Consider the following 21,550-nt stretch of genomic DNA (forward strand, 5'->3'; position numbering starts at 1 on the left):
TCTTATTGCTAGGCTGTACCTTATCTGCAGCTTTCAAGCCTAAAAGGCACTGATTTTCAGTATTTTTTCGTATCCGATTTTTTCCGGGTCAGGAAATGTCGATCGCGGAGCAGTATATAACGAAACAAATAATTATTAGCAAGCAGAACATCACTGTCACGCGTGTTCTCAAGGCAATGAGTTTTTTTTTTTTTTAAATATCCTTATATTGTGGGTAAGCTACTAAAATTGAGAATGCTGGGCGTATTTTTGTTCGTTTAGGTTTGTATAGGTGTTGCTGTGATGCTTAGAAGTGATTTGTGGCAAATGTTTTCTCCTGTTTGTCAGCTTCTATCGGCAATTAAAAACTTAGCTGAATATCGCGAGTTGTGATCAATACTTCGGTGAATTTTCGACAGGATCATTTCAAGGTTCTTGACAAATGGTTCAAGAAGTACGGCGACACTTTCGGGTAAGGCCCGACTTCTTCGGTTGTAAGAAACTCTGCCCAGAGATAATTGATGAGCGTGTGTCTGGATGGCCATTAAGAGGAAATAAATTCTTCAAAATCAACTTTTCTTTGTTCTAATTGCGCTCATAGTTCTTCGTAGCAATACATAAACACCCGTTTTCAGAAGTAACATTATTGGAACTTTAGTGAATTAGAATTCTTCTAGGAATTCGTTTATTTTGCTGTTAAATTAGTGACATCACGACCAGCAGAAGTATACGTGTTGTTGAAACTGTACTGTAACCTTAAAAATCATGAAATTATTATGTCGTGATTAACATAACAAAATATCGATATTATGCATATGAAAACAATTACCAAGGAGCCAATAGTTATTCCCTGAGTGATGCAACCCAGACCAAAAAGAAAAATTACGGAAATCTAGGCGCAGAGACGCACCGTGCGCTCAATTTCGTCGTGGTACGGTCTCCATCGCTTATAAAAACGGTCTGCAGACAGTCTATAGACTTCTTATAGGCTCTATTGCCTTCCTATAGATATTTCATTTTGTCTATTTATAATCTGTAGACCCTCTATAGGTAAACGTCTACTAAAATGTATGGCCATAAATCTACAGATAGTCTATAAACTGTCTGTATGATTTGTATTGCTTAGAGACTGTTCTTTAGAATTCGTCTATAAATAGTCTGTAGAGTTTATAGACACAAGTCTGCGGACAGTATATAGACTGTCTAAAGAACTTTTTGTAAGGGTTAGACCTCAAAGATCCGAGCGCGCGTTTGCATGTCTATTCCACTTTGCAGATTCTACGATGGAGATGTGCCGTTTATAGTAACGAAAGACCTGGACTTCTTAGAATATGTCCTTGTTCGCAACTTCCAAAGTTTTACGGATCGTGGTGTAAGTTTATGACAGCAATTCCTTACCTTTGAATTACCATTCATACATTATTGCGTTCACTCGCTCTGTGACTCTCTCTCTCTGTCCTGTAGACCTGTGGGGCCCAGGTGAGGTCGGTGTCATGCACTGTTTTCCAGTTCATGTACCATGCTAGTTCAACGAAACATATTTCTTTGTTATTTCCTTTCTAGATGTCCTATGTCGATTATTGTTTGTGTGTGTCACTCTTAATTTGATTCTATTTCTCTATATTTCTTTTGCTCATTGCATTGACTCCCAAAGTGAAAATAACTTTTGGAGGAACGGCTCTTTCAGGACACAAGTTAGCGCCTCTTATTAGTTATTTAACAAAACAGAGAAACAAGGAAAATTTCAAATCAAGCTGACGCCACAGGTATGCCGTCAGTCTCCATAGAAAAATATGCCTACAGCCATGTCTAAACCAGGGGGCCACCATTTGCTTCAAATTGGGAAGATTGGGCACTTCTGCCCTTTCTCATTGTCACTCTTGCGATCTTTCGCAAGCGTTTTGTTATATTCCCGTAGATGTATAGGCGTATTAAATGTGCAGCACTCGCGTGTCGCGACATGGCGAAAACGATGCTGCTTGTTCCATAACGTTGCACCAAAGCGTGCTTTCTATAGCAATTGAAAGGTACTTTTTTTTAGAAATTTCCGCTTCAAGTTCTTCTCGTCATGTTATTTGTGATGAGTAGCTGACTCACCTGGTGGGCGGAAAAATGCAGAAAATTTGCCTAACATGCTTGCTATATCTTTTTTCAGAAGTCAGGCACATTGTGATGACGCATATTAATTGGTTTCAAGCATTTGGTCGTAGGTTTTTCGTTTCTTTTTCAGGAGGAGGCATTGTTCTACTATATTATTTTATATATGTTTTTGAGCTATATACATTAAAGCGTACGTGTTTCATCCTTTTAGTATCCGAGTTTCCTACAAGCTCTACTACGATGGTTTTATCAAGCATAGATTCGATCAGGACTGAGTGTTAACAACAAACTTTCAGTTCGCAATGCCCACTTTGCTGACCTGTTTAATCGATGCGCTGGACCAGCAGCATCTAAAATAGAATCTGTCATAGCGCTTATGTATGTATAGATTCCTTGTGAAAAATTACTGCGTGCTATTATGTCTATATATTGCAACGTTGTTACGGGAATAAAGGTCGTTACGGGAAAGTTGTTACAGGAATAAACGCGCAGGGCACGGCATAGGCCGACCAATTGCCCTGGGCGGAAGAAGATAAGGCGCGGGGAGCGCGCGGAGGAGCGAGCACGCGCAAACGAAGATAAATACCTAAATAGATAAATACTTAAATACCTAGGCGTTGCTTATGATCAAAGTTTGGACTGGCGACACCATATTAAGAATAATGTTATTAAAGGGGAACGTGCTCTGGGCCAGTTGACACGAGTTGGCAATAAAAAAGTTTGGCATGCGTCCTGACACGTTACTGTTGCTCTATAAGGCTTATATGAGACCGATTCTGGAATTTGGTTGTGTCTTGTTCTCTGGTAGCGCAGACTACAATCTGCAGTCATTAGCTTTACTGGAAAGGCGTGCCCTACGGCTCTGCCTCGGGCTCCCAAAATCAGCTTAAAACGCTGTCCTTGATCTGGAAGGCCGTATCCCCGATCTCTTTTCCCGCTTCCAACCTCTAACAGTGCGTACTTTCCTCGGGTCCTTTGACCCGGCCCCCGGCGTTCGTAGTCCCATTTTTCTATCCCAACCACACCTGTTTTTCACTAACCATTGGCCACGCTATCAGCTCCCGCAAGTTAGGTTCTCACAAAATCTGTTAGCCCCACTTCAGGTTGATCTCATCTCCTTGCAACAAGTTCCAGATACGCAGGCTGACACCGCCTTCTATTATGACCATATTGTCCCGTCCCGCAGATATCCTAAATGGCCTCCTTTCTGAACACCTACATAATTTTCCTCTTCATACTGTTATCTCCATTGATGCCTCCTGCTGCTGTGGGAAGGCGGCGGTTGGGATATATGCGCAGGAGCTGGCTTGGAGCTATTCCGTTCGTATCCCAGATTGTACTCCTATATTCTTCGCAGAGTTTCTGGCCATTGGTTTGGCTCTTCTCAAACTTCCTAGGCATGTAGCACGGGTTCTTATTCTTGCAGACTGCCTTTCAGTTCTAGTCTTTCTCCAAAATTTGGGAAAATCTTTATTGAATCGTTCGCTTAGGTTTATTGTTCCACGCACAGTGCGCGAGATCCGCTTTGTCTAGGTACCTGGGCATTCGGGCGTCTATTTTAACGAGGTGGCTGATTTATTGGCAAGGCGAGCTCTCAGCGCTCCTGTTATCTATCCCGTCCCTCACCTCATTCTATTAGATAAACTTCACGTTTCCAGCGCTTCCAACATATTTCAGCCAACCTGAGTGATCCATTGCTCAATATCATGGATTTTAACCACTTAAAATTCCCATGGAATATCCGGTGGTGTAAATCAAGGCTTTGTGAGGTGTCAATGACGCTTTTGCGATGCAGAATCCCTCACTTTAATTTGTACTTATGCAGATGTGGGTTCGCTGCGGCCAACCTTTGTGTATCATGTGGGCAAGTTGAAACAATAGATCATTTTCTCCTCTCTTGGCGGAAGTCCCTCTTCCGAGGTTAGGACTCCCTCTGTCTCTTCGTTATTTTTTCGTTCGGTGCGAGCGGAAAGGGATTCCCGTTAAGCAGTGTCTGTGGCTACCTTCATGGTTACATAAGTGCAACTGATCGATTACCTTGTTAACTGTATACAAAATTTTGTCGCATGTCCAAAAGTGCTAGATTCTATACCTGGTAATTCATATTTCTTTAATTCATTTGACTTTTCCAATTTCTATCTTCATTTAGTCTTCTCACGCCTATTTTTCCCCGCGCAAATGCCTCATTGTGATTATCTACTGAAACTTGGCCAATCACCCTGCGTGGGTATGCGCCATGCTTACTAAGCAGAAGAAGAAGATAAAGATTGGGGCCGCCGGCGGTGTTCCTTCGGCTCTCTCCGACCTGGTTGGGCTTCCTTTAGGCGGGACCGTCGTCCCGTTGCATATTTTGGTGGCAGCGACTGCAACGCCAACCGCTGAACCGCCGCGGAAAGGTCCCGGTAGCTTTCCCCAGGCTCCTGCCGGTGAGCACGCAGGCGCTGGTATTGGAGCTGGGGCTGACCCGACCCATAACGATCGGCAAGGAGGCCCGCGATGGCGTCGTACCGGCCCAGCTCGGTGCGGGGCAGGCTTGGGAGCAGCTCCGCCGCTCGGCCCCACAGCCTAGAGACGAGCATCACAGCCCTCGTGCTGGCGTCCCATCCCTGCTCCGCCGCGATGGTGTCGAGCTGGAGTTGGTAGGCCTCCCAAGGGCCAGTGCTATCAAAAGTTGGTAACTCCGCCACCATCCCAAGCGGGCAGGCCGGATGTGACGCACCTGCGCTGTGCACACCAAGGTCGTCCTGCGAAGCCAGCCTGGCGGGCACGGGTGCGGATTCCATGGTGTTGATGGAAGGCACCGGCCCGCCGCAGTTCGGATCAGTCGGTACAGCATGCCGGGGCCCATGCTCCACCACCTCCAACCTCGCCTCTAGTCGGTCCAGTCACCAATGGAGGTGCTCAAAGGCGGCCTCCGGCGCCGGGTCAGGCCTTCGGAATGCCCGAGATCAGCAGCGCCGTCCGCCGCGCCAGCCGGAGGTTTCTCGCCGTCCTCGGCCCCTTCCGCAGCCTGTTTCCGAGCGCGGGTGAGCGCCATCCCACCGCTGCCAGCAAAATATGCAACGGGACGACGGTCCCGCCCAAAGGAAACCACGCCAGGTAGGAGAGAGCCAAGGGAACACCGCCGGCCGGCCCCCAAACTTTATCTTCGTCTGCGCGCGCTCGCTCCTTCGCGCGCTCCCCGCGCCTCATCTTCTCCGGCGCAGGGCACTTGGTCGGCGTACGCCGTGCCCGGGGCGTTTATTCCTGTAACAATATACATCTTTTATATTTTATGTCCATGCATTATGCATATAACAGCGCTAGTGCTATTGTATACGTGTATGGGCAGCGCATCAATATTTTCCTCATAATCAAGAATGCAGTATAAACCTTGCCGGTTGATTATCTGCATGCAAGTGCGTTGCCATAATGTTTTCTTCCACGTGCTTCCTCCGTGGAATAGATAGACAGGAAGTCAGATTTTTTTCTTACAGATGGCAATGGTCATGGAGAAGAATCACCCCCTCCTGAAAAATGGTATTGTCCATGCAAGCGGCATGCAATGGCGAAGCTTACGACGGGCAATTGCTCCTGGTTTTACTCCGGCGAAGCTAAAGCAGGTAACCCAGGGCAATAGCGAAACCACATCAACAGGTATCTAGCCACTAGAACACAGTGATGTTCTACTCCTGGACCAAAAATTCTCTCGATTAGACCCCAAATTTTCTATTTCAGGCACTTTTTTCATCAAGCAGTTTGAACCCTCCTTTAACTTCGAAAAGGGGAAAGTTTCGAGTCCTAAAAAGTTACCAGAAACTGCGCAAAAAATTTCCTTTAGGCCAAATTTTTCTAATCTGTTTCCTTGGAAAAAACAAGATTCCTCAAATGGAACATTACTGCTCGAATGCTGAGAATTCCGAATCAAACTGAAGAATTCAGACGTTTGACACGCTCAGCCTGCGTGGTGTTAATTACCCATTGGAAAAGCTTTTTATTTCCAAACATGGAAGCCTACTTCAATTTAGACAAGAAAGAGCTGTAAATGACTTATTCTAATTTACGGCCAAGCGTGCTTAGAGCGGTAACCAGAAAGTAGCTCCGACAGTTCACTCAGCAAGGGCTCGATCAGTGCTAATATCCCACAATATTTAATATGTACCGTAACGCTTTGCATAGTTTACACACACCTGAAATCAACTTAGCCGTAAACTGTTTCGACAACGCTGCTGTTTCTTTAAAGGGAAGCTGAAGCACTTTTCGAAAAAAAATGAGTTCTCTACGTCATTTTGTAGCTTTTAGTCCGCTGAAAAAGAATATCTCTTTCAAAAAGGGCAGAAATAAACGCAAAAAGCTGTTTTTTAGAAGAAAACGCGCCCCATCGCCTCAGGGCGACGAGCGAACGCCGCTCTAGCCCGCGATTGGCCGGGACTGTCGTGACGTCATCCACGGGGATCTCCGGCCTGCAGCGACGGCGTGGCTGCGTAGCGCGTTGTTTCAGCTGACTTTTAACGACTACGTTTTGGAAATTACGGATAATTCAAGCAGTGTTGAACAGTTTGGACCATGGATGTTCGAGCCATCAGCAGCGTCAGAAAACGGAGGAACCAACGAGGCCGCGGAGTGCGCCGGCAGTGAAAGTCAAGTCGCGACATTTTCACGTGTTGGAAATCACGAATGGATGGATGGATGGATGGATGGATGGATGGATGTGTGTGTGTGTGTGTGTGTGTGTGTGTGTGTGTGTGTGTGTGTGTGTGTGTGTGTGTGTGTGTGTGTGTGTGTGTGTGTGTGTGTGTGTGTGTGCGTGTGTGCGTGTGTGCGTGTGCGTGTGCGCGTGTGCGCGCGTGTGTGCGCGTGTGCGCGCGTGTGCGCGCGTGTGCGCGCGTGTGCGCGCGTGCGCGCGTGCGCGCGTGCGTGCGTGTGTGTGTGTGTGTGTGTGTGTGTGTGTGTGTGTGTGTGTGTGTGTGTGTGTGTGTGTGTGTGTGTGTGTGTGTGTGTGTGTGTGTGTGTGTGTGTGTGTGAGACACAGCTTTTATTTCCACCGGAAATGGAGACCCCTTACTACTCACTGCCCCGGGCACGCAGGCCTGGAGGGCTGGGGCCGGAGCCTCCGTGACTAAAGGCTAACAAAGAGATTTTATCTCTTCGCGGCCTCAGCCGCCAGGCGGATTGGCTTGTTTCTGCCGAGCGGGTACTTCGCTGCGCAGCAAGGCTTCTCAGCTTCCTTTGTTATCAATACCTTCGTCGACTCCGGGGTAGTCAGCGCATTCCCGTATTCTCTGCTTCCGGGTAACCGTGGAACCGCCGGACTCTCGGAACCTGGACGAGCGCGCGCAAACCTATTCCGAAATCGTTGAGAACTACAGACTAAACAGAAAACTGCTGCCACCGCCAAATAAGAAGCTAAGTAATAGAGAAGCGACCGCATGGCGGCGCCTGCGAGCCGAAAATTTCGTTAACCCAGTATGGGCCTTTCACGTCCTACCAGGGTAACACGAAAGCCAAATCTCGACTAAAACGTATGTTTTGCGTACGTGCATGCGAGTGCATTTCTTTTGTGTAGGTGCCCGTGCAAGTGGCAATAATAAAAAAAGAAAATTGTGCCGAAACGTTGTTGTGTACCGCTGCTGCATAAAAGCGTGGCCACTAACTTCTTTCCGTCGACAGTCTGTGTGTGTGTCTTCTCCTGGTCCTGAGTCTTTTTTTACCTCGTTTTTTCTCTTGACCCACTTGTAATGCCTGCGAACATGATCTAAATCAGATCACCGGCACACTTAGAGTCGCGCGAAGTAAAGCATTTGTTTGTTCATTTATTTATAGTTACTTGCCTAACTACTCCCGAAGGCCTGTTAGAACTACAATACAATGCCAAACTGGATGAGTTGGAGTGGGTTCACTGCTGTACTGCAGCGCGAAGAGACGAGGCGACCGGGAGGAAGCTCCCGTGTGCGCTTTACTTCTGTCGCATGTTCGGGCTACTGTTCAACCACGAACCTTCTGCACTTACCCCCGTGCTTTGCTTTTTTTTCTTTTTGCATGCTGAGCACGCTTTTGAGCAATAATTATGGCTGCGTTTCGGAGCTCGTAGTGCTGCTCGTTAAAACTATAGTGTGCTGCGAGATATAGTTGCTGCTGTTGCGTATCGAGATAACCAGCAGAATTACTTGTGGATGATAGGCATGTATGCGTAACGCGGCTCTACAACGTTGCCGTTCTGACTCAAGGACAAATTAGTATGAATTCTGGCGCCATTGTCGATCGTCAGCCATGACCAAGCGCTCATAATGCAAATGTTTGCTTTGCTCAAGTATACTAGGCTTATATAATCGATTTTTTGTTTAGTTAGGTGCAGCTTCGTGTCCTGCGCGCTGATGAAAGAGTAAGAGAATCGCTTGTGCTGCCATGAGGTGCAAGCAATCGGGAAAAAGCAAAAAGGCACACAGTGCGCAATGAGCTCAAAAGAGTTCAAGACTGTGTGCCTTAAAGACTGTGTTGGAAGGGGCCTTAGCTCAGCATGGAGGTGAACCAGCTGGAAAAGGCAAAGAGTTTACAAACAGGTAAGAAAGTAATATAACGAAAAGAGAAATATTGATGCACATATTTTGTGCAGGCAGTTTCGGCATGCTGCGTACCACCAGATTGTCTGGTTAACTTGGAAGAGGCTGGAGGAGAACAACCGACGGATTGTACCAAGCTGTGTGCTGAGCGCTGTTCGAAAGAAGTGCCATGCAAAACTGGTTTATATACATGTAGGCTTCAAGCATTGCACAGAACCCCTGAACCAGAGAAAGTGAACGGCACTGGCAGAATGTTACGTTGATCTGTGGTTCGCCGCCAAAGCGCGGGCCGCAGCGAAGCAAGCGCAGGCGGAGGGCCGGCCGACTCTCCGTGAATGGCGTCACTTCCGCTAGTTCTCCCTCTCGGCCTTCCCCCCACCCGACGCCTCCGGAAGCGACGAGGGCGTGCTGGCGGCGGGTTTTTAAGAAGCGATTGCAGCTCTGTTTACGGACAGAATCGAGAAAAAATTTACACGCATGATTTTCAAGGTCCTTTCTTCCCAACCACAACGTTTCGTGCGATTTGAAAACCGTTTCAGCTTCTCTTTAAGAACAGACACTAGGTAACCCCACTAAAATCTCTCATTTGCTTCGAAAACATACCTTGCACCCCTGCTTGAGAAGACACCGCGGGTACACAGCAGTTATTTGTAGAGCTGTGCAGCTCTAAGCGAAATTTAGCAAAGTATGTTTTAAATGAGTTTGCAAAAATTCCCAAACTTCTTGCTTTATCTCGGAATTGAGAAACGTTATCGACAGCTATAACACGCAGAAAAATGTAATGTTTATGTTGAACATAATTCGATAACGCGGTCTTTGTTTAAGTAAAAGGCGGTCTTACATAGCATTCGTCAAAGTAAAAGGTGAAGTGCAGTTGGCGGTTGTGGACCCGCAAAATTCTACGAAATTCAACTTCGCTTTGTCCTCTGAGTTTGAAATTGTGAATGTCCGTTTGCTTTTCTCCATCGCCAGATGATATGGGGACAGACTGCGCACTAACACGTGCTCGTTTCATTGATCACAAGACGAGCCTTTTTCTGTGGTTTCTGAGCAGAGCTTTTGCCTGTTGGCAGATGCTGGCGGAGCTAAAAATCGGGGCCGATATCTTCCTCGACATCGTTGGAAAGCTCGCCGACAGTGGCCAGGAGGCGAACGTTTACCACCTCTACCAGAGGCTCGCCATGGACTACGTGGGGCGCGGGGCGTTAGGCATCGACTGCAGCTTCCAGAAGGGACCCGAAAACGCCCTCGCCGCTACTGCCAAAGTAATACTGCGGGGAGTTATGACGGGACCCTTCCATTTGATCTGTCGTGAGTGGAAGTCGCATATTCGATTGAGGGTGCACGGATGTGAACTCGTTGGCACAAAAAATAACAAAACTTCCATAGCAGAGACATTTATTTATTTATTAAAGAACGGGGGCATTGGAGTCACCGCACTGCTTGGAATGGTTTTGGCTCTCTAACCGTCTGCTATAGTATATTAGAGTAGTCAATTTTCTCCAGTAGCAAGTTATAATATAAACAAACGAGCAAAAACAGCGATGAAAAGTAGCTGCCAAGTGCCAACTACTGGAGAGACAGAGGCATCACGAAACGTCCATATGCAAAAAAACGTGCAGCTCAGAAGATAACAGCGTACACAGACTGAAATTGAGAAAAACGGTACACATGAACGACAGTCTAAATCAATGCATCGGAATTGCTGGGCTAGCTTCATATTTCACTTCAAAATATCCAACTGGCATCACAGCCCAATGGCGTACTGCTAGGTAAACTTTGCTAGCGTAAACTGCCGCATATCCCATGTTAATTGCCTCTCCTAACGTCTGGGCTTGAGCGCCATAAATTATACTGTGCGTGCGCACTTCTGGGTGCACTCGACAGCGACTTTATCGGACATCAGTAACTGAGCCAGGGTCGGTACCCCGTCAAATTGCGTTTATTCAGTTTAGAGTAGATACCAGAGACAGCACTACAGGTAGAGAGCAAGATATTCATCATAAACATTGTTTCCTGATAAGGCAACAAATGTGCGGTGTAGCTTACGCTTTTAGCGTAGCTTTCATGCTTTTAGTCAGGAATTTGCTGCCTTGTTTTTAATCCTCACTGGAAAGAAGAGGGAAGTTAACTATTTCTGGTGGTTTACATTGCTTTGAAGACCTTAGGGACAAGTCCATGCATTTGTTGTTCTCAGTAAAAAACGATTATCTTGCTCTTCCTCGCTATGCTCACGTTTTTTCCGCACCAAAGGCGCATTTGTCGCTAAGAAAACGATATTAGGATCTTCCCTCCGCCGTGAATACATACCCATGATGTCCTTAACGAAAAAAACTGGTTGCCACTGCTTCAAGTGAATGGCGATGTATTGTAGCCTCTGGAATCCGCTCCCAAAATCGATGTCGACGCACTCATTTTACTTGCGAAACCGGCCGCTGGTGGCGACACCTGTACCTCGTTTTGCTCTATTTTCTAGCTTATAAAAGCTCCGTTTCCCGTGTGAGTGGTATCTTTGGATTAGAACCCAGTATCCTATCGACACAGCCCAACTTCTATTAGCCTTCAGTGTCCTTCCAGAGCGCAAGCGCATATTTCCTTTCTCTGTTCAAACTTCGCATCCGTACACGTCAAGAAAAGGCGCCAAGTCGGCATTTGCCACCGAAGAAGCATGCCCCAATCCTCGCATTTTTTTAGTGACAGCTATGGTATTATCTTTGCTTTCAACATACTTGCGCTTAACTCTTTCCTTACCGTGAGAAAAATTACCGTTTTTTGCACATTTCACAGTGTTGTAAGCGTTACCGAAATAAAGTAACTAAATACGTTACTCGCTACGCCAAGAGAAAATTAACGCGTTACCGCCCTACGTTCCCTATAAAAAAGTGATGCGTTACCGCTACCGAAAAAAGTACCGCGCATTACTTTGCTGTTACTTCATAGCCATAAATTTTAATTAGTGCGTCTTCGCCTTACGAACTCGCGATAACAATTTTATAAAGCTGATATTTCACATAAAACTTCTAGCCCATACAACCATTTTACGCGAAATCTTGATTTAACAACAATACTTTGCGCAAATGTGCAGGATCTTAGCAATGTTATAGTGACCTAAAGTTGCCTGTAGAGTTACATGTGATGGATTTTAACCCTGTGGCACATGGTGAAGCCATTTTCTGAATGTGACATTAAACGCAAAATGACACTTCATCATCAATTCTAACTTCACAAAGAAAACATCGCTGAACTCTCGGCAAATTTACAGTAATTCTGAAAAATGTGATGTTTCATAATGCTCGGCATGCTTCCACTCTTTAGAGAGTTATGTGTGTGAGTGGTTCGGGAAGGGGAGGTAGGTGAACGCAAGTGTGTGAATGCATGTTCGTGCACGTGTTTTGTGCTTTATGGCTATTCTGTCTTTTTTTTAGTTGGGTGCGTCGTCAAGGGCAGGCGTTTTCTGGCATGCATGCGAATCGCAGCGAAGGTCATCGAGAGCACCTGTTTCTTTATTGAATTGCACATAACCCTTTTCTTATAAAAAGGGGGGGGGGGGGCGGAGTGGGGAACAACTGGAACAAAAGTAACTAATAACGTAACACCTCACGTTACCGAAAAATGTTAACGTATGTTACCCGTCACAGTTCCCAAGTGGCAACGAGTACGTTACTAATTTACCGAAAAAAAGTAACGCGTTACCGGCAGCGCCGTCACTTGTAACGCGTTACCGCCTATGTCAGAACTGAATCCCGACGAAAAAGCAGTAAGCAGTAACTTCAGATTAGCTGCTGCTAGGATCGTCGATAAAATCAAATGCAGACAAAGGTAAGTCCTGAGATTTGCGACGTTTTAGAACACGCATCGCGCATGCGCAGGCTGCCAGGTGACTTTGACACTAACTCATTTTTGGAGCGCATTCTAAAAACTCCGTCTCGCGGGAAGAAAAGGAACTACATCGAAAACGAAATTCTATTAGTCTAATTACAAGCCAGGTGTGTCCGTAAGTAACGCGGAATACTCTGAAGTCAAGCGGTAAAGTCATCTTTAGCGGGAAAAGAGCGCGGTTCCGTGTCTTGACGTCTTCGGAACGCGTTAAAAAAAAAAATGGCGCCTCGCAGGAAAAATGAAAACTATATCGGGGACGAAACTTCAATTCTTTGACTACCAACTACACGAGCAGCGTGGCATTAAGCAACGCGAAATGTTCACCAATTAGAGCGCGAAGTCACTGTTAGCCTACTAACGACGCTCAATGGGCGCGGTAAAGGAGTAGTTTTAAGCAAGGAATCCACCTTTATGCGACGGCTGCTCTTTTTATTTCGCCATAGAGAGCACCTCCATGCTGCAGCCCCTAATGAAGCCATTGTACTGGATGAACATGCTCCTCGGTGCCTACGTTGCTATAGCTTTTACCAAAGAAACAGCAAAGATGATTCAACTTAGAAGGAACAATCCCGAGGTAAGTGCTCGACGTAAGGAGTCTTTCGAATCGATTGACGTTCATGCACCTTTCTTTCACAAAGAGGTGTTCGGTAACGCTGCTTTTCTTGCGGAGTCGTAAGCAATAGCAGCACAAAATTTACGGCAGTGTTTTATCGTCTGCATGTCCCCAACTCCCCATGCTCACCTTTATTTTGTTCAAGTTGGCTGTGGTATTTAAGAAAACGCATGCTTTGAAAAAAGAATTAAAGAGCGTCAACTTTCTGCTCTCATATTTACTACACATGCCCACACGTACCATGGAGTTCTTGCTTAAAGCTGCACCTGTTGTTGACGGAAACCCAGTGCTGTTATATATTTTCGTATGTCGAAACGCCTCAGTCTGAACACTTTCCCGCTTTGTACCATGTGTCTGGTAACGAATTAGAAAGCCGTAGCTGTTATCAGTATAAAAAAGTGCATATTCTCGAACGACGGGAGGATAAAACAAGCTCTCATAGTCTGCACACTGATTAAGATTTATATTTCCGACTGCTTATCCCAGTACAGAAAGCCCGGCATACTTCAGAACCTGTTGGATGCCGAGTACCGAGAAGACTGTAACGCTGTTAACAACGACCCTGTAGACATCAGCAAAACATCCGGTAAGCAAACTAAAAACGACAATTACATGTCTACTGTTGATGCTGCGAGAGGAGGAAATAGAACAAGTGAATTCAGGAGGCTTGTTGGAATATTTTTAGCGAGTATTCGGTCAAGTGGCAAAGTATCCGACATTCGATTCGATTCATGTGTTTGGTATCCGAAATCTCTAAGCAATTCTCTGAAGCGAACAACTTTTCTGGAATTCTCGTTACGTCTGGTTTCGGTTTGAAGTGCTTCCTGCGCGATGGCAGTTAACGGCAGCCGACGCGTATCTACGCAATCACAATTGAACACAGCAACCGAAGGCAAGTGGCGGTCGAAAGCAATAGAATCGCGCGTCTTCAATGCCTGCAACTCACGTGCCGCCCGGCTGACTAAGCGGCAAACCAAACCGACAATGACCCTGCAGTTAGGATCCCGGCGCGATGCACGCCCGTTGACCTTGCGCACGCTTTGGATGTTTGGAGGTTTGGAGGCGGGAAAGCGACCGCCAGCTAAAGCGGACCGGTCTAGGGCGCGCACTTCGAATCTTCGTCAGTGTCCTTGATTAACAATTTGCTTTCTCGACTTGGAGCTCCGCGAATCGTGGCCGGAATGGCCGCCAGGACGAGGCGCTTAATATCCGCGAATCGGCCGAGCTTACCCAGACCACGTGACTACTACGTCGTATCCGTGTGTAGGTGACCAGATATCCAGCATCCTTTACTGGGGGAAGTGGAGAGATGTAGAAGGGACTATTATAGCCTTTCAAGCAGTGTGCGTTCCTGATTTGCTACCTAAATCAAGGTGAGGGCACAGTCTATGCTGTTCATCGTAGGATAGACCCCGATGTTCTCTGAGAATAATAGACAATGTGCCTACGGCTTCATCAAAATTACATCTCAGGTTGATCTGTCTGCATGCAGCCAGCCCGCCTATATTTACTCAGTGAGACTCTTTCAGCTAAGAATGAATACGAAGAATCGCAGTCGCCGCATTTACATGCGTGCATCGGTGAAGCTTACCAAACCGGGAAAGCACTCGTGCTTGGCTTCTACACAAAAATAAAGATGAATGCGCAACATTTACACCTCCGACACATCCAAGCATATTTCCTTCCTCACGAAGAAACGGCCTTTTCAGGGGTAACACAAGCTCTTCGATATGATGGCCTGCAGGCTGCTCAAAATCGTGGTGCGGAAGATGAAACTAGGATTATGACCTTAGTTCCTTGGTTGCCATCAATATATTTTGCTCAATGAATGAGAGGATGCCGAGCGTGGTGAGCATAAATGTCAAATAGCACTCCGGTTTGAGACGGTATCTGCAAATACTTTCCAGCATCTGTGCACAACGTTAGACATGCAGGCCGCGTGTGGGCGTCTTCTTAATGAAGTAACGGATTTGTACTTGCCGCTATCATCTAGGGACATAAGTGATAACAAATTTTTTCCTGTTTTTAATTGCTTTTTGTAGCTGGAGCTTCCAAAAGCCGTATGCTGACAACAGATGAAGTGCTACTCAGTGCTAGCAGCCTTTTCATCGCAGGGTGAGCGCACTAAGACTCCAATCCTGTACCCGCCTTTTCTCTTAACTCAACAACAACATTTTCGTTGTCGCTTCTGTTGTTGTTCTGGGAATAAAGAGAGAGAAAGGAAGAAGTACGGGAGTGGGTGTTAACCACAAGGCCTGGTAACAGGAAGGGTTGCGAAATAGTGACAGGGGGCTCAAGTGAGACGTTGAATATGTGCCTTCATGGTGTCAGCCGCAATGTGTGTTGTAATGAAATATTTTCAGGTGATAACAAGAGTTGCCGCCGTGGAGGCACATTTCGGCAGACCAAGGCGCTTACGGAGAACGGATGTTTGTCTTTCTATCTTTTCCAAGAATGGAGATACTGCTCATAAAGCCAGATAAGAGCAAGCTCTACGGTTTTAGCATTAAATGTACTGATTCGACCCATAAATTTCCCCCTCAAAGAGGAGAGAACGCATGTAATCGCGGCGAGTGGGCTCAGATATGGGAGCTCCACGAGAGATTTCGGTCGATGACAGCTCCCAGAAAGCGGCGATCAGATGACTTCTCAGAGAGAAAGCCTAACCCTTTAAAACATTTTTGAAATTGTGACTCTTTATTAAGTAGGGAACATTCCAAGGGCAAGAGACACACCTCGCTCTCGCCGTTACTCTTTTCTTACATTTTTTTTAGTTTGAAGTGCAGCAATTTAACTTCAAGAATATAGTGACTGTTTTCTGTTTACGGGACTGCTTACTGCCCGCAACTATGCACTGCTGGAACCAAGAGGAAGCTTCAGTTCTTATTCAGTATTCTTTAAGCATCAACAAATTGTTTAAGAGAGCTGCGGTCGCAGAGAAATAGTAAATGCTTGACTGGGGCCACGCACCCTTGTCAGGCAATAGCAGTAGCGAATTCGTTCCCATTTTAAAACCTTTCGGAGTGGCTGCGTCTCTGGCTATGATATTGTTAAAAACTACGATGATACTGAAGTTTCAAGTGGCTAAGATTTCGCTTCCTTAAGCAGGATCCCTGTGTAATGTAGCGCTATATTACATGTTTTGAGGAAAAACAAGAACAAAGCTCCAAAGCTGTGCTTCAGACAGCTTCACTTACTCAACCCGTACGAATTCCCTTGAGTCAATGTGGGGCGCATGTGTATAAGAACAGACAAGAAAAAACACTTCCGAACTAACGTATATCAAATGAAACCTCAGTGTATAATGAATACGAGTATGTTTATGGCAGCAGAGTAAGGATATTGCATTAGTTTTCTTCAGAATAGATGAGGCTGATTACCAGGTTGCTAGAAATGTAAATGAGTAGACATGTGATATTCGAAGGAAGAGGGGATGCGTTTTATTTTGCAACTTAGTTTTAGCCACCGAGAAGAGAACAAGCTTGTTCCCCCAAGGCCAGTTGACCCTCTAACGGATCCGAAGTAAACCAGCACCCCAGGAGAGAGGGGGGCAAGGTAAGTTGGAAGATTGTATGGCGACTTGTCACGTGTAGACGCAATGCTCTAACTTCAGGTTTCAGTTAGTATAGGCTGGGGTGGATCACAGGAAATATAAGTGGGATCAGGCGGGGGTGTGTAATGTGCTTAGTTATAATTTGCGGAGTATGCGAAGTGATGGCATGGGTAGCGCTGGGTGGGGCCAGGCAGTGCTTGGAGGGCCGGATGTCGCTTGGAAAGTCCAGGGGACAGCAGGTGCTCGGAAAAGGGATTACGGTGAACTTTTACATGTAACGTAGTCGTGCGCTCAGCGTGAACGGGATACTAAACTTCTGTCTCCATATCTGAACTTTGTTTCAGTTACGACACTACATCAACGTCATTAAGTTACATCACGTACCTTTTGGCCAAGCACCAAGACGTTCAAAGCAAAGTTCGAAAAGAAGTCAACAATGCTGTTTTCAGCAATGCAAGTAGAGTGCTCTTCTTCTCTCCAGTTTACGGACATTGAGCACTTGCGCTTTGTGTGATACGTTGAAGAGGGATGCGGTGACATTTTTGTGCTCTCTGGGTGAAACAAAAATTAATCCCTACTGCGAAAGCATTTTTTCGCATGTTATTCATTCGCAGCAGGCAAAATGAAACAATTTAAAAGCTTGACTGAGTACGAGATTTTCATTCCCGCAGCTATTGTTTTTACGAAACTGTTCTCAGATTTCATGCGGTTGCTTTTCATTGTTTTCTTTCCTCTCCTAGTGAAGAGGAGGGCTAAGGCCGTTGCTTTTGATTTTTTTGTGCTTTCATGGGAAGGAGGGGAGGTCGAAGAGGTCCCAAAGGTAAAAGCGTACTGTACTGCCCAAACCACTACCATTTCAAACTTGCGCAGTGTCTTTAATGTCGTGACATCTGCGAGTAGGGCCGAACAGGGTAAACTGCAAACGCAGCAGCGGTTCTTTAAAGACGAAGTTTTCATACTGATTTTGTCTTTTTTTTTTTGCAGGTAGCAAACTTTATAGTCGTCAGCGAAAATTTCTTGACAGTATTAACCTATGCTGGTATTTCACTATCCATTGGGTTTGTCCAATGCCAAACTATACGCTTCTTCGTAAAGAAAGACGCTTGTATCTCTTTGCGTGCTTAATATCGAACACTAACATTGTTATGTAGAGAGTAAAAAGCTACTAGCTGCGAACATAATAGAGCGGAGAGCTAGAACAGAGCACTCATCGTGAGCAACGTTGGTCGTTCACCTGCTTTTTTCTTCAGGGGACACTCAGGACATATACCGGGTGTTACAAGGAAGACCTAAAGTAATTTTAAAAATTAGGATTTTTGAGGCGAAAATATAGCTTTTGCGGCATGGTATTGCCAGGGTTGGCGGAGCCCAGAAAACCGGTGAGGTATTTTAACTGGTCAGATGGTTAACTAATTTCCAATAATTAACTTTTTAGTTATTGCAGTTAGGCATCTAGATGCAATTAAATATTTGTAGCCGGCCGTTAGCGACCGCCATATCAGTTTTTGGAATTTCGAAAACGCGATTACCCTCGCCGCTGAGGCTTGACGAAGTTTGGTTTCTGCGACTAGTTACGTGCACTGGAGGGGTTGCTTGGCCTGCATCCTTTTCGAAAGCGCGTGTGTTTCTCACGATGCAGCCAAACTTTGTAGAGTCACTGCGGCGAGGGTAATCGCGTTTTCGAAATTCCAAAAAAATATATGGTGGTTACTAACGGCCTTCTACAAATCTCTAATTGCAACTAGACGCCTAAGACAAATTGTTAAAAACTTAATCATTGGAAATTTGCTAACCATCTTACTAGTTAGGATGATTCACCTGTTTTCTAGCGTCCGCCAACCCTGGCAATAACATGCCGCAAAAACCATATTTTCGCCTCAAAAATTCCATTTTTAAAAATTACTTAGTCTTCCTTATAACACCCGGTAGAAGTCGGCCTGTATCGACACGGTACCGCGTTCATATCACCCAGAGACTACTTTCACCGAAAACGGAGGTTGTATAACCTAGAAAATAACAAAACAAAATAGAGGTGTCGCCATCATCGGCTGACTTCGCAAGTAACTAAACTGCGTGTTTCGTACCGATTTATGAGCGAATCTCAGGGCAACGCAGCAATGTCATTCACCTCAAAACGATGGCAAACCGTGCTTTTACATAAGGACGACACCAGTTTCAATCGACTGGCGCGAAAATGAAAAAAAAAACTCATTTACACGCCAACGAATTCGTCTTTTCTGTCGGACAAAGAGCAACACAACCAGAAAAAGCCAGAGAATAAATAACCGCGAACTGTAAATGTATGTAAGTATCAAGTGTCCCTTTAATGAAGTGCCGGCACACGGCTCCTAGCTGTACAGATACTACTGTCGAAAATTTTGAAATTGTTCTGCTGAAAACGCAAGCAGGTAAAAATTGTGTGTTAGAGCACTACATATATATATATATGTATATATATATATATATATATATATATATATATATATATATATATATATATATATATATATATATATATATATATATATATATATATATATATATATATATATATATATATATATATATACATTTTTATTCTACAGAAAAGATACATGTTTACGTTGATGCAGGTGTCTGGGTCCTTAGCCAATCGTTAGTATTGGATTCGTTATCAAGATAAAACCTATCTAGGCAGTTCATCATGGCTAGTAGGGTTCACTAGTAGAGTGAAGTGTACTGTTCTGATAATGTGTCGTTTTACAGCGAGTGCTATGTTGGTAAGGTGTTTGACAATGGATAGAATGACGTTTCACACTATGGCACTGACAAATGATACCGTTGCACGTCCGTATACATTGTGTGTTATAGGTAGATTGAGGTTATGGTTATTTGCGTGTCTAGCGTTACTTGAAGGTAGTAGAAGATAGAAGAATTGCAAGGTTTATTTGCGTTTAAAAAGCTCTTTACTAGAAGTGCAGTCTTTTAATCAAGAATTAAATATAAACGCATGATGTTAAAGTTCTTGTATAATGCTTCTGACGAAAAATGCCGCGGTACCGACGCTATCGTTCTTAACGGTCTTTTTTGGAGAGTCATGAGTGGAGTGAGGTACGATGCATAAGTGAAGCCCCATGACTGGATACAGAATATTAGATGGCAATGAATACACTGAAGTAAATTGAAGAACCTTATATATTACATGGAAATATCGACCTCAATGAGCACCGGAGGCACACCCAGAAACATTTTAGCGGGACGATATTGTGAGCCTGCCCAAAAAATATCTCGGAGAAGGAAGAATGGAAGCTGAAAACGTTGAACATTTAAATACAGCTTGTATATGACGGAGGGTGTGAAGGGGCAATGGTATGTCGCACCTCCAGCCCGCTTGCGCCCTTTGGTCCCAGCTGTCGATTTTCTTGTGGAGTTGTCAGTCGTTGTGCTCAGGACACAATTGTGTCCCGCTAGTTCGGTCGTTAGACACTGAGATGATTATAGCTTGAGAACACATTGCTCTCTTTTTCAAGGAAATCTCACCTCGTCTAATGGGTCGGTTACTAAGCAATAAAGCATGTAAAAAGCCATGTGGTATTTGCACAATGCTAGCGACTGACAGCGCGACGTTAAGTTGAAAAGAAGGACCCGCATGCTTTGCGCTGATGCAAAAGTATGTGCGCTTATGCAGACGAAATGCGAAACGGAATATACGTGCTGACGCTGCGTCAGAGCAGTGATAGATAAACTGTGACCTGGGTTCGAATTTGGGCGTAAAGAGTCTACAAAAATTATGATATATTCGCTGAGAACAAAGTTGTCTGCTTTCCTACGGGGAAAAGCTGGCAAGCTTTCCTGCTGTTGATTTCGTGTTAAGACGACTGAGAGCACCTGTTTAATTGCCGCCTGCGATACCAAGGAATGTCGCATACTGCACTGCCGCAGTTCTTGCTGCTCTGACGATTGCATTTTATTCTGTGCAGGAAGACTTCGAGTATGAAGCAGTGACAAGGAAGCTGCCGTACTTGAGCCAGGTCGTCAACGAAGCCCTTCGCCTGTACCCGCCAGTACTTGTGTGAGTACTGTCTCCTACACATGGCCTGAAGCGCATTTGATAGTGATACAAGTGTTTTCCAGAGGCGTGAACGTTACTTGATTCCCGCCACAAATGCCCTGACAAGTGCTTTTTGGGGACATAGTTCAGGAGAGTTACTGAGGGGCCAGTTGGTCAGCTATTGTGCTCAACGAGCTCATGTTTTTCCGTGGAACATAGCTTAGCTCACACCATGCCTTCAAGCATTCGTTAAAAGGATAAAGTGAACGCTGTATTTGTGAGCCGCCGCGGTGGCTCAGTGCTCGGTTCGGTGTCCCGAAGGACGGGGGTTCAATCCCGACCGTGGTGGTACCATTTCGATGGAGGCGAAATGCTAGAAAACCGTGTTCTGTGGGATTCCAGTGCACGTTAATGAACCACAAGTGGTCGAAATTTCCGGAGCCCTCTCCTACGACGTCCCTCATAGCCCGAGTCGCTTCGGGATGTTAAACCACATAAACCAAACGAAACCGAACGCTTTTATTGTAATGAAGTTAAAAAAGCGCATCATTTTATGCACTAAAAACCCTGAGCAAACTCTAGGGTCGTCTTCACAACGCTATCTAGCAGCATAAGCGGATGGGATTAGATTTCCTTCTTATAAATGTGTTCTCAATTTTTCCTGGCTCCATCTTGTTTCTATTGTTATGTGCCTCACCAAAATATTTTTATATCATGTAATACGTCTCACACGCACAAAATTACCTCCACCGCCTATGCTGGACCTTATTTTTCGCATTCACCTTGTTTACTTCAATGAACGATGTAGAAAGCTTCTAAATGTCTATACTCTTCTCTCGTCCTTATTTCATTTCGCC

At 45.3% G+C, this 21,550-nt stretch overlaps 1 protein-coding gene across 3 annotated transcripts in view; it reads left to right on the forward strand.

Annotated features, from left to right (window-relative positions):
* Positions 1-21,550, forward strand: part of LOC144128710 (cytochrome P450 3A14-like) — a 30,458-nt gene that overhangs the window by 3,570 nt on the left and 5,338 nt on the right. The window contains exons 3-11 of one of the 3 annotated variants that reach the window (XM_077662344.1): positions 399-451; positions 1,255-1,351; positions 5,556-5,715; positions 9,692-9,883; positions 12,941-13,071; positions 13,597-13,696; positions 15,153-15,225; positions 17,008-17,120; positions 20,627-20,714. In XM_077662344.1, coding sequence (XP_077518470.1) covers positions 399-451; positions 1,255-1,351; positions 5,556-5,715; positions 9,692-9,883; positions 12,941-13,071; positions 13,597-13,696; positions 15,153-15,225; positions 17,008-17,120; positions 20,627-20,714 — 1,007 coding nt within the window. Of the gene's footprint in view, positions 1-398; positions 452-1,254; positions 1,352-5,555; positions 5,716-9,691; positions 9,930-12,940; positions 13,072-13,596; positions 13,697-15,152; positions 15,226-17,007; positions 17,121-20,626; positions 20,715-21,550 lie in introns of all 3 variants that reach the window. The other 2 variants (XM_077662343.1, XM_077662345.1) reach the window with 2 other exon arrangements.

The sequence above is a fragment of the Amblyomma americanum genome, chromosome 4 (genome assembly GCF_052857255.1).
Source record: "Amblyomma americanum isolate KBUSLIRL-KWMA chromosome 4, ASM5285725v1, whole genome shotgun sequence".
Classification (NCBI taxonomy): domain Eukaryota; kingdom Metazoa; phylum Arthropoda; class Arachnida; order Ixodida; family Ixodidae; genus Amblyomma; species Amblyomma americanum.